This window comes from Epargyreus clarus, unplaced genomic scaffold (genome assembly GCF_041222505.1).
Source record: "Epargyreus clarus isolate Ecla_fem2 unplaced genomic scaffold, WU_Ecla_fem_2.2 ptg000001l, whole genome shotgun sequence".
NCBI lineage: Eukaryota > Metazoa > Arthropoda > Insecta > Lepidoptera > Hesperiidae > Epargyreus > Epargyreus clarus.
The window spans coordinates 12,658,681-12,671,163 of NW_027332209.1; the positions used below are offsets into that span (position 1 = coordinate 12,658,681).

At 33.4% G+C, this 12,483-nt stretch overlaps 1 protein-coding gene across 3 annotated transcripts; it reads left to right on the forward strand.

Moving 5' to 3' along the window:
- The first annotated feature begins 211 nt into the window (after positions 1-211).
- LOC140751093 (uncharacterized) lies at positions 212-12,194 on the forward strand. Of its 3 annotated transcripts, XM_073085112.1 has the most exons (9): positions 212-354; positions 1,206-1,307; positions 1,658-1,753; positions 2,306-2,551; positions 2,807-5,420; positions 6,125-6,277; positions 8,323-8,472; positions 8,843-9,012; positions 10,990-12,194. In XM_073085112.1, the coding sequence occupies exons 1-9, from the start codon at positions 280-282 to the stop codon at positions 11,002-11,004; spliced, it is 3,621 nt and encodes a 1,206-aa protein (XP_072941213.1). In that variant the 5' UTR covers positions 212-279; the 3' UTR covers positions 11,005-12,194. The 3 variants fall into 3 exon arrangements, with proteins under 3 accessions (XP_072941213.1, XP_072941150.1, XP_072941078.1); XM_073085049.1 differs by lacking the exon at positions 10,990-12,194 and having other exon boundaries at positions 8,323-8,460; positions 8,843-10,943; XM_073084977.1 differs by lacking the exon at positions 10,990-12,194 and having other exon boundaries at positions 8,843-10,941.
- The last annotated feature ends 289 nt before the right edge of the window (positions 12,195-12,483 follow it).

Below are 12,483 nucleotides of genomic sequence, written 5' to 3' on the forward strand. Positions count from 1 at the left end.
GATCAATTACTGAAGATCGATTAATAAAAGTACTCGAAAATACTCGATCTCAGATCGCCAGCTCTAGTGTTCAGTGTTCTGTGTGATCTGTCCATATCTGTCAGACTCAGAGAGTCAGAGAAGTATAGAAATATGATAGGATCCGATAGGCGTTCTGTCTTCCGTGGATCTGTCCATCTTGCTGTGATGAAAATGCATTTGAATTTTTGAAATGAATGTTTTGTTTACTTCGTATTTAATAAATATTAAGTCGATTTGATTTAATTGATAAGAGTGAAAATGGAGTGTACTCAGCGTATTGAGTGTACACAAGATGTATTGTATACCCCAGCACAGAGAGTTTGTCCAAAACAAGTAAGTGTATAAATATAAAAAAATATGTTTGTAAACTATATTTATGTAAACAAGACGAACAGAAGGGAATTTCTTTATCTTCAATTTCTTATTTTACGATATTAGATTGCTTGCCAATAAAAATAACACATATATAATCATTAAACGCATAACATATAGGATCCTAGATCATTATTGGCGGCAAGGACAGTTGTACTGGGACGCAATAAATATCCATATTTATGGCATAGAATTATGGATTGATGATTATCACATGAATAAAAAAAAAAGATCTAAAACTACAAACACTGAATTAATAATCATTTAAATAAGCTATGACTTGCATTTGTATATCAAATTTGCATTATAAAATAAAGTAATTTGACTGACAAAGAAGCATAGCTTACCTAGGGAATCTAGGGATGGCGAAATAGTTAATGCTGAACATTACAATATTGCATACTGGAGAACATAAAACATGCCTCAAAGATTGAAAATATATATATATATATACAAAAACATTAATATACTCTATTGATTTATTAAGAATATATATCACTATAAGAATATATCCGTACCATGCGTGAATATGTCGATATGTCGATGTACTGTAAATATATTTATGTACATTATTTTGTTTTAGTCATAATAAACATTAGGATTGTTTAATAATTTTAATTTATAGGGTGAATAAGTAAGTTAACGGGTCTTAATTACCATACATACACAACTTGTCAAATTTTAAAATAACCCTCGTACAAAAGAGTACAAATAGCTGCAATGAACATTGTGCATTTTCAACTTATTAACTTATTCACGCGTGGTACGGATATAAGACTATCAACCTGATTTTCAATCGTCCTTGATTCCAGATTGGATTTTTGGGAATAAATGGCATAAAATATCCCGTGAGTAAAGGTCCAAACAAAATAGGGCGAGATCCAAAAACATGTGACATTATTTTGGATGAAAATGTAAGTATGAAAAATTAAATTTACATAAAAATGTAATATGATTTTCTATGAAAGTGTAATTGTTACTGTAAAAAATTGTGTGTATAAAAATTTTTAAATTTAAATACTATAAATTATATTATAATAACCACATTATATTATAATAAATATTTCAGTGTTGTTTTTTAACCGTCACAAAGTTCGCGGCGCTTTTATATTTCTGAAGTAGGCAAGGCCAATAAGACTGGGCTAATAAAAATCCCATATTTTATCTTCATCTCTAAGAAAGTTTTATTTTGACGTAGTTATTTACTTAAACAAGTAGTCATATATGATCGTAATAAACTATTATTTAAACTATTTTATTCCAGACTATATCAAGACAGCATGCTGTTATAAACATTATGAATGAAAATAAATTTGTAATAATGGATTTGGAGTCATCGAACAAAACCAAACTTTTGGGTGTAAGTATGTTTATAAATTTTTGATGTTATGGTTTTCACAAAATTGTTTAGTGCTCGCGCATTCACGCAATGCTAATGTACTGTGCTATATACTGCGACCTATTTGAAATGTCATTTTACTTTGCCTCTATTTTGACCTTTCCTTTGTTTAATTACTTATTAAGAATAATTTTTACACACACAAATAAATACCTATTTGTTACATAAAATAAGCAATAGTTTATCATCTGAAGTGTTAGAATGTTTTTTTTTATTACTATTATTTTGTTATAATATAAGAGTAGCGTAAGTAAGTGGCCACTGCCGCCCATGGACATCTGTAATCAACCCCAGATAGGATTAGATTCCTACCTGAGGTCGGCCACAGATGCGCCCACTACTCTTGAGGATGAAGCCGGAATGCCTTGGAAACATATGTCTCCCTTACCACATCCTTCAAACCAGAACACAGCAGTGTTTAACACTGCCATTATGAGGCAGATGCCGGTGGAGCCGCTGGAGACGAACTACAAAGGATTCTACCACCTTCAACATGAATATATTTTTTTGCAGACCACTATTCATCCTTATACACCACATGCTCTTAAAAATGGCGATACAGTACAATTTGGAGATGTTTTTGGTGTATTTAGACTATTGGATGACGATGTTGATGACCTTCCCTTAACCCAAGCAGCAGACTTACCCTTAACCCAAGCAGTAGACTTTCCTGCAACCCCTGTCAATATCCGACACGTGTCCAGAATGAATAATGGACAAATTAAAATGGTGCCAGAAACGCCAGATGTTAGTGACAGGGTAAGTTAGATATGGCTTACTTTTACAATATTTCTGTATTTTAACTGCAAATCAAAAACATGTGTGTTATGTGTGTGGAGTGGTTTAAGCTGTTTTGGTAGGGTTTGGTAGCGAAAAAGATTACCTTCATCTTTTAAAATAGCCAAAAGTACTTATACAATAATATGCGTGGGCTTATTTGGATATTGTAAACAGAAACATTGTACAAAATTTTTTTTTTTTTATTCTTTTAATCTTATGATGTTATCTTTACAGGATGAATCTGTAATAGAACACTCCCCACACAGGAATATTGGAAATAAAAAATCAAATAACAACAATCATTTTAAATCACCATCTATTAGACCCAATAAAATTGATAACACGTATTGGAATTCCTCCAAAAAATCAGATTCCTTTAGCAGACATTTTGAAAGTAATTCAAGTACACTTGTTAACGAAGCTTCTGTGTCTTCGAAACAAATTACTATTATGCAAAATGACATTTCTGAGTTGGAAACCCAACAACCTAATCTTGCTGATGATGACCTAGCAAATCCATCTATATATGAGGAAAATACTCAAAAACCAAATAAAGTAACATTACCCAATGTGTGTAAAGTACAAGACCAAAGCAATGTACAATTGAATTTGTATTCAACAAATAAGAGATATACAAATATATACAATGCTAAAACACAATTAGTATTAGGAGAAAAAGAAGATATGATTTCAATATCAACAGCCAAAGAGCGAGATAAGCCTGTGGATGATGAAGATCTAACAGATTTTGAAGACGACATGATTGAATTAAACAAGAAATCAGAATCGAGTGCTCTTATTGACAATAAAAGTGATGACGATGTCACTGACTGTGAGGACGATATAATAGAAGTCAGTCAAAATAGATGTAAAGTTAATGATACATTTCATGATCCAGAAAACGAAAACTTTGAAGACTTACCAACCCAAGTTATAGGAGGAATTGAAACTAAAGGAGCATCTACGAATGATGGAGTTCCATTTGAGGATATGCTAACGCAAGTCATCGAAGAATGTCCTACTGCTGATAATGTGGAACAGACACGAAAAGACATTGATAGTCCAATACTATTTAAGGATTTACAAACGCAAGTTATTGAAAACGTCACATCCAAAGAGCCAGAAACTGCAGGTTCCAATACCATGTTTAAGGTTCCTAATTCCCCGCTTCGATCTAGAAGAAAAGAAACGTCTCCAGTAAAGAAAATATCTAATTCTACACCAATTTTAACAGTGGAAACGAATTCTGAAAACCAAGACGAAGAACACGAAAATTATTATGCTGCAACGCAGGAGATTATGAACGATTTGTGTTCTCAATCAATTATTAACGGTTATGATTTCGAGATGGATGCAAATAAATTATCCATAGATACTTCAGTCAGATATAATTCGTCTGAAGCCAGTGATGGCAATGAAAAAATTGAATTTTTCGTTTCGAATTTGTCAAAAGAACAAGTACGAGACGTTATCGGAGTAGACGTTGCTCCGTTAACTAAAAAGAAGTCTAGTGATAGCTCTGATTTGGAAATTACGCCTAAAAAATTTAATCCCTCTAAATTTTTAAACATTGATTTACCGAATAGCCAAGATATAAAATCTTGCAAGTTTGTGTCATCTAAGGTACATGAGACAGATTCTTCCGATGGTTTTGAGGAAACGGACGATCAAGATGATATGAGTTACAGCACATCAAGTGATGGCCGTGGAAAGAAACGGCGAAATATAAAACTGGATTTGTCGAAAAAATTTGATGTTGATATTCTACCAACTAGAGCTATAACGAGAATTCGTAAATGTACAGCAAAAATATTAGAGAGTGATGATACAAGCAGAAAGAAGTCAGAAAAAATTCTCGAATCTAAACTTGGTCTCGATAATAAGGTTGAAATTGACAATGAAGTTGTTAAATTTAATTTAGCGCGACTTCGAAATAAGATGGAGAAAGCCAAAAATAAAAATGGTAGTAAAAGTTCCGATCAAGATCTTGAAAGCCCAAAGGAGTCCAAGCCCAAACCCATTGAACCTAAAAAAAGAAAAAGCAATGAAAAAGTCCTAAAACAACAAAATATAACATCTATGTTGAAGACAAAATCCAATGGGGATTTGGGTGACGCAAAAGAAATAAATACCAAATCAAAGGACACTTCAACTAGGAAGCGACGAAGTCCTAGGAATACAAAAAAGATAGAGGAAACTGTAGCCAAAATTGAGGAAGTTACAACAAAGCCTCGGGGCAAGAAAAAGGCAAATAGCCGAGAACATGCAATAGAAATTGTAGAATCACCGTTGGAAGAACCATTACCACGACGTAGCAAGCGGAATCCTACTACCGACAAAAATAAGGAGAAAGTTGAAAAAACAAGGAACTCTAAGAAAGGAAAGGAAAGTGTTAAATCAGATGAAGCACATACAAAATCACAAAATAGTTCTAAAGACAATAAATCTACAAGTAGGGAACGAAGCGCTTCTTCGAAAAGATCACTTGAAAAGTCGGCGGAAAGAGCGAGCTCCGGTAGACAAAGCACACAATCTTCTAAAAACAAAGAACATAGTACCGAAAAAAGTCGAAAAAGCAGAACGAGGGAAAGATCGAAAACGGGAAAAAGTGCAGATACTTCTAGTGGTAGTACCTCAAATCCCACAAAAGGAGAATGTTCATTGGAAAAGAATACCGACGGTGTTTTCAAAAGGCCGAGTTCAGAAATGCGGCCTCCGCCGTCGAAACGAACAAAATTATCAAAAGAATCACCGGAAACAACCAAATCGGGTAGAGGAATCAAGGTCCATTACGTTGTGTTCACGGCGTTCAACTGCGATCCAGTAGCGGAGAAATTGCGGAGTTTGGGTAAGACGTACTTATTTGTACATATAGGGTGTTGACAAATCAAAGAGTTTATTTTGAGGAGGGTGTTCAATATTAAATTGTTGTTCTAAATATATATTCCTCATGGGCACAAGTTTCCTCTTAGAATGAAAAGGGTTCAATATCAGTACGAAGGATGTGCATGTTTATTTTTCAAAAAATTGTGAGAGCGTGGTGCTATATTAGAAACGTTAATGATTAAATAATTTTCTAGTTGTAGTCTGTTTCTCTTTTTAGTTCTAATGTCCACCACTGAGGAGAATCATAGGTATCATACATATATTATATATAAATCACACCTTTTTCCACTATGGTTAGGCAGAGACAACATCTTTCCATTTGTAGATAGGTAAACATACTCATTTAAATTACAAAATTTCTGTCTATCTGTCTTAAGGGGGTTGTGAGAATTGTTTATTCTGTGAAGGAGTCGCGTATACAAAAAGATTGAAAAACACTGATCTATAACTGTTGAAAATAAATAAATATTATAATCTTCATTTAAGTAAAAAACAGTAGTAATCTAGATTATCGAAAAAGTATTGTCATAGGTTACTAAACTCTTTGGTAATATTTCCTATTTGTTCTTCTTGTCAAATATTTGAAGAAATAAAGATGTGTCTGAGCTAAGAAAATAAGATTTTATTATTTAAATAATTTATATTTATATTTTAACAATAACATAGGTGCGGTGATAATTACCGACGTGAAGAGATGCACGGTGGTGGTGACTCAGAATTTGAGGAGAACTTGCAAGGTGCTGTGCGCCGTGGGGCTCGGCAAGCCCATCGTGGGGCCGGACTGGGTACAAGCTTGCTCCGATGCACGGATGATTGTAGGTAAGAATCATAGATAAGTATAGATATCTCACCGTCTTGTAATTGAAGGAAGTCATTAAAAGGCTTAAACGGCTGACAATTCTGTCGGCCTTTTAATGGCTGTAATTTACGCGGAACAATGCCGACATGCGGAGTTAAGTTAATTTCGCACGAATCGAAAAAGTGCGGAGAAATATTGTTTCATTCGTAAATGATCTAAATGCTACATTTTTTAAATATTTTTCATACACGAAAATAGATGACAGTTACAATTCAATTGTCTAAACTGGTTACATTTTCTTGTTAGGAGTGAGTAATCTTTACTAATCTTTGTTCAGAATAAATTTGGAGGTGGTAGGCCGTTTGTCCACCGCCACCGTCACCGAGCCGATACCGAGAAGAAGATTATTTCGGGCCGATTTTAATATGACGTGACGGCGATAGTTTGTCTACGGCAATCGATATCGGCGGTTTATTTTGTTCCAGCTGTCACGCGTGTGACGGCATACATCGCCCCGTCAAAATATCGGACGTGCGTTGGACAAGCAGCTATAGTAAATATATGTACGCTACTTGGCGCCGTCATTAATTTTCGGTATCAGCTCGGTGACGGTGGCGGTGGACAAACGGCGGTAGAACTCTCCGTGTTAGACGGCGGGACCACAGCCACTATTTCTGCCTAATAACAGCAGTGTTAAGCGCTGCGGTGTTCTGCTTTTAAGGAATTTCAGCTCAGGGGTAGCGGCGCATTTGGCCGACCTCGAGTAGGAATCTAAGTTTATCTGAGATTGATTACACAAACCTTACCATTAGGAGGATTGCATGCTAGTCTGCAGCCATATCCCTTATAATACAAATATATATATGTATATATAAAATCTAAATATAAATCAAGCAAAATTCTATATTATGTGCCTAAATTCATCCATTACCTTTTTCGGCGGGCAAAGTTTCAGGGAAATTGTAAGACCCTTTTTTTGCGGATTTATTTCGGGAGAACGGTACTTAAATATCTCCTTTTAGGTAAACCTACCTTATATCTATACCAATCTTATATCTATCATGACACAAAAGATATGTTTATATCTACTGAAATAAAGGTGCAGACACGGGCCATGATTGACACAATATAAATTTGACTGCCACAACACATGCCTGAAACGTTAAATGTACCCATATGTACAGATTAGTATGTAACGAATGTCATTTTTTTATATTAATGCGAATGCGAATATCTGCTACTGAGCGAATGCGAATATCTTACTCTACTGAAGTTTAATTATTAATTTGAAAAATATGTTATAAAAGATAATTAATTGTTATTTTTCGTATTTGAGAGAAGTAACTTTGTCTGAGTTTGTATTGATTTTGTTTAGACTATATTTATAGTTTATTGTAAAGGAATATACTTCGATAATTTATCATATTTTTTTAGTTTTGGTCAAGAATGTAATTATATTACATTAAAAACTTAAGTAATAACTGATATAACTATTATAGAAGAGAGAGAGAATTTGTTTTTGTTTGATTACATTGCAATAAAAAAAATTGTATCCTAAGATTTAATAGATAATAAAATGAAGACTTATAATGTGATAACGAGTTTAAGTTACTATATCTTGTATTAAAAACATAAAAAACAAACGGATTTTGATTTTATTAACCTATTATCATCGTCAAATTGTCTTTTTTCTGATTTATTATTCGCAAAACATTTGCAGAATTTTTTGCGAATGCGAATACGAATATAATATGTAAAGTATATCGATGAAAAAATTACAAATGTATGATGTCACATTTTATTATTAGCTGCAAATTCATTTTTATCACGCTTTTGTTAGCTTGGGTTGTATCTATGTATGTATGTAACGGAATCTTTAAACTCGATTTTTACTTGTTATTATAATTTTGAATTATCAAGAACAGATGACAGTCCACGATTTTAATAATTTTATCCCATTTTCCTCATCAGGATAGTCAGGAATCAGGATTAACGAAATCCTCGTGCAATTTTAGCGTGGTTTTTAGTTCTTAAACTATATTCTTTTATTAATTTCAATGTACAGATCCGTGGTTGTACCTGATAAAAGACGAAGAAATGGAGAAGCGACAGAAATTCAACCTGCAGCGATCCCTCACATGCAAAAGGAACTTCCTTAAGGGATACAACGTGTCTAGTACGCCTAACGCCAATCCCAATTCAGGTGAATTAAAAGGTTTGTATTATTTCGTAGTTGATCTATTACAGTCCCACTGCTCGTCTCCTCTCAGCGTGAGCGGTTTAGGCCATAGTTTATTGCTTTGGCCAAATGCGAATTGGTAGACTTCACATACCTTTAAGATATATACCATGATTAAGATAGTTCCAAAATGACTGCAACTGTTAAAATTTATCCGGAATGATAGCGAAAGTTCTAAAAAAAATCTGGAATGATCTAAAAAGTGCAATTAGTTAAATCTATAGTATCTACTTTAGGAAATGGATCTTTAAATATTTTTATACCATTAAACATGCGATGTATTTTAACCCGAGCAACGCCGGATTTCGTTGCTAGTCTTTATGTATTTTTCGTTTTTTTTTCGCAGACATAGTCGAGTGTTCCGGAGGTACATTCGGGGAAGGTGGTAACAAGTGGTTGTGTTTATCGTGTCCTCGGGACGAGCATCTGTGGACAGCATTGCGCCGCCGGGGAGCCAATATGATCGACACGGAAACATTCCTCACCAGTATCATGAGACAGGAGTTGAATATCAAAGTTAGTCGCCCTCGTAACACACGACAACGTGACGCTTGCTGTATTTGAGACGTAGTTTGTAACAGGTCTTAATATCAAGAACTATTCATATTGATAGGCAATATCATCACAATATCAGGGCATTGTCCACACGAGCGGCAACGTGATAAATAATGGGCAATATGATTCATCCTTATTTATCATATTACCCTATATAGTAACAAGTAGATGTGTATGTCGTGTCGCCGATCGACACGGAAACATTCCTCACCCGCATCATGAGACAGGAGTTGAATATCAAAGTTATTTACCCTCGTAACACACGACAACGTGACGCTTGCTGTATTTGAGTCGTAGTTTGTAACAGGTCTTAATATCAAGTACTATTCATAGTGGAATGTGATTAATATTTGACAATATTCATATTGACAGCGTTATTCATATTGCCGGGGCAATATTGAGATTGCCCCGTTATCACTATCTGTAGTGTAGTGTATCGTAGAGTAGTGTATTGTATTATCATATTACCTACTTATCCACAATTTCTCATGTTAAAAAATGTCATACCAAATATTATTAAATAGGTGTTTTATATTGTATGCGTACTATTTCTTAAGTCTTATCGTGTGCACAAAATGTATCATGTCACCTTATATATTTAATTTTTATCTAATAAAGTTATATCATATTCGACTTTATATGCATTAGAATGAGAAAATAAGTACTTAATGGTATATTGTGAATAGGTAATTTGTTAGGTTTGCCACATCCATATTGTCCTGAGTGTAGCAAGACAGATTGTGGTACATAAAACATTCCAATTCAGTTTAAGGTCTACTAAGCTAGGACACTAAGGTAGGACAGGAAGATATAAGTAGTATTAAATCATAATGGATTTATAAAGTAGGCTTATTTTTAAATTACTTTTATAGGACTTTTGATACTTACTTTTTTGTACTTTAGTATAAAATCTATGACGTAAACGTTTTTTTGAGCTTGTTATATTTAGGTGCCATACTGAAAGTAGGTATTGACATATTATTTTTAAATAATTCGCCAAGTACAAGTTAAACTCGCATATAGAGGCTTCCGTACCACGTGCCACGTACTATATGTTTTATTGTTCTTATTTGTATCTATTATAATAGCAGTTATAGTAGTAAACGAATTGTAAAAAAATCTACTGTCTTCCTAGTACGGTTTAACAGTTAGATAAAAAAATACTGGTTTGTTGTATGGAGGCCCTCTTTAATACTCAACTTTTTTTTTTAATATTTGTTGTTATAGCGGCCACCGTTAGATATGCATCCTCTGTAAAAAATTCAAGTAACTATCTATTACGGTTCCAGAGATAGAGCCCTGTGACAAACGGACAGACAGCAAAGTCTTGGTAAAAGGGATCCATTTTTACCTTTTGAATATGGAACCCTAAAAATATCCAAAGAAAGTTTATTCACTGATATCAAGTCAATATGTTGCCTTGCAATGCAACATTTGCTAGTTTTATAACATGTAATGTAATTGTTAATGTGTTATTGTTATATTAAAACGAATGTATGGAAATAACTGTTTTTACCCGACTAAGGGTTATGTTTTTCGAAAAGATGCATGTGTCTCATTTTTGGAATGCACATGTCCTAATGTATATGAGTTGTCTTTGGATGCCTCTAAATTGCTGGAGTGACATAGGATATAGTTTGAAGCAGTCGGGGTTTTTTATAATAATTTTCTAATTATGTTATCATCCTATCAGTATCTGGTGTCGTGCGCACATAAAATTTCACTATGATTCCCTTCAAACATACCTAAACTAATGTACTTTGAACGATATTTATGCATTTCTTTAAGTTACCAATGACATAAAATTTAGTGTTATTAACGTAATAATCATCCACATAATTTCATCAACATATACTAACATATTTAGATGACAAATTAACATAGATATTTCATGAATATAATAGAGTTATAATTTTAATGGAAAATTCATTGTTTTAGGGTTTCCCGCAATGATCCACTCGGATTCTGCTTGATCGCTCAGAAGATTTATTTAGTCCAGTTCGGAGGTTGAGAAATATGTCATGGATATTATTACTACCGTAAATTATGTAAAACATAATAATTTTACATAGAATTTGATTCGTAACGATATTTAAAATGTGCTAAGGTTTTAAACCCGTTTATAAACAATTATTTTAAAGGCCAAAACATTTTTTTTAACTTCAATTATATTGAACATAAAGCATAAACGTCGTTCTTAAGAACTTGCACAGCATAGGCTATTGTACGATATATTATGTTCATATATGTTTGTGGGGTCCCTCGAACAAAGAACTTTGAAAGGGTATCGATAATCAGTATATATGGGGAGACCCACAATTTCAGATTTGCATTTGTAGATAGTTTATATCGTAGATGTTTTATGAATGTAACAATGGAAATTGGATGTTAGCGAATTATAATTGTATTTTAATGGGTACGTTTATTTGTGCCATTTATTTCTTTTATTTGTATATTAATAATTCATCTATTATATCTATCACAAGTTATTGATATGATTTTAATTTAAATTGTAAATGTCGTTGTAATTGTTTTATTGTTTGTTATCAGAATATGATTGTTAATATTTGTCTAAGCTTGATTGATTCCGTTGTATATCCTAGACAAATAATGAAACGGTAGGAAGCATTTCATCAAAATGTTGTCGTCTAAGTTGTGGTGCTTACACCATATCGATATGATTAAGAGAAAGCTCCGTGTTCAATCTTCACTAGACTGACAACTAAGCAATAGATCTGGGACCTCTAGATTTATGAGTAATTATGTTTCCGTGTCCGTGACACAATAGGAATCTTAGTGTGCCCCACACTAAATATGCACATAAAAAGCGTTAAGCGTAGATAATTTTAAATTTTTGTGTACGGAAGCATCACAATTATGAAACGAATTTGCGATCATTCAAATATCTTATTTTTCATATTTTTGGTGTCAAAATGGCGGTCACATCACCAACATTTATTTATAACGATCGATTTGTTGCAAAGTTCTGTTTATGTAATATTTGAATGACGCTCTCTTTCTAAATCAAGACATTGCAGAGATCATTTTGTCGAGTATCTTAAATACCTGTGTGCTACTTCTATTTTATATTTTCGCTGTATATAATTATGGTTTACATGTAAATAAATCTTTTTTACACCTTCCGCCTTTATTTCTTTACTATTTTTATCCTAATAAGCATGTTTCTTTTAATAAATAAATTTTGGATAGTGTAGGTAGTCAAAAACACGTTACTTTTTTGTCAAAATCAAATTAACGTAATTCTAAGCGAAACTGTCACACTCAAATTGCTACTCTACATTGGTTTAAAGCAGATCAAAGATGCAGTCACTCTGCATTCACACTCTTTCATCGAAACGCAAGAACTACTTCACGCTAGAAATAGGTTGAGGGGTAGTACCTCTACGTACCTCGTTAACTTATACCTCTTTG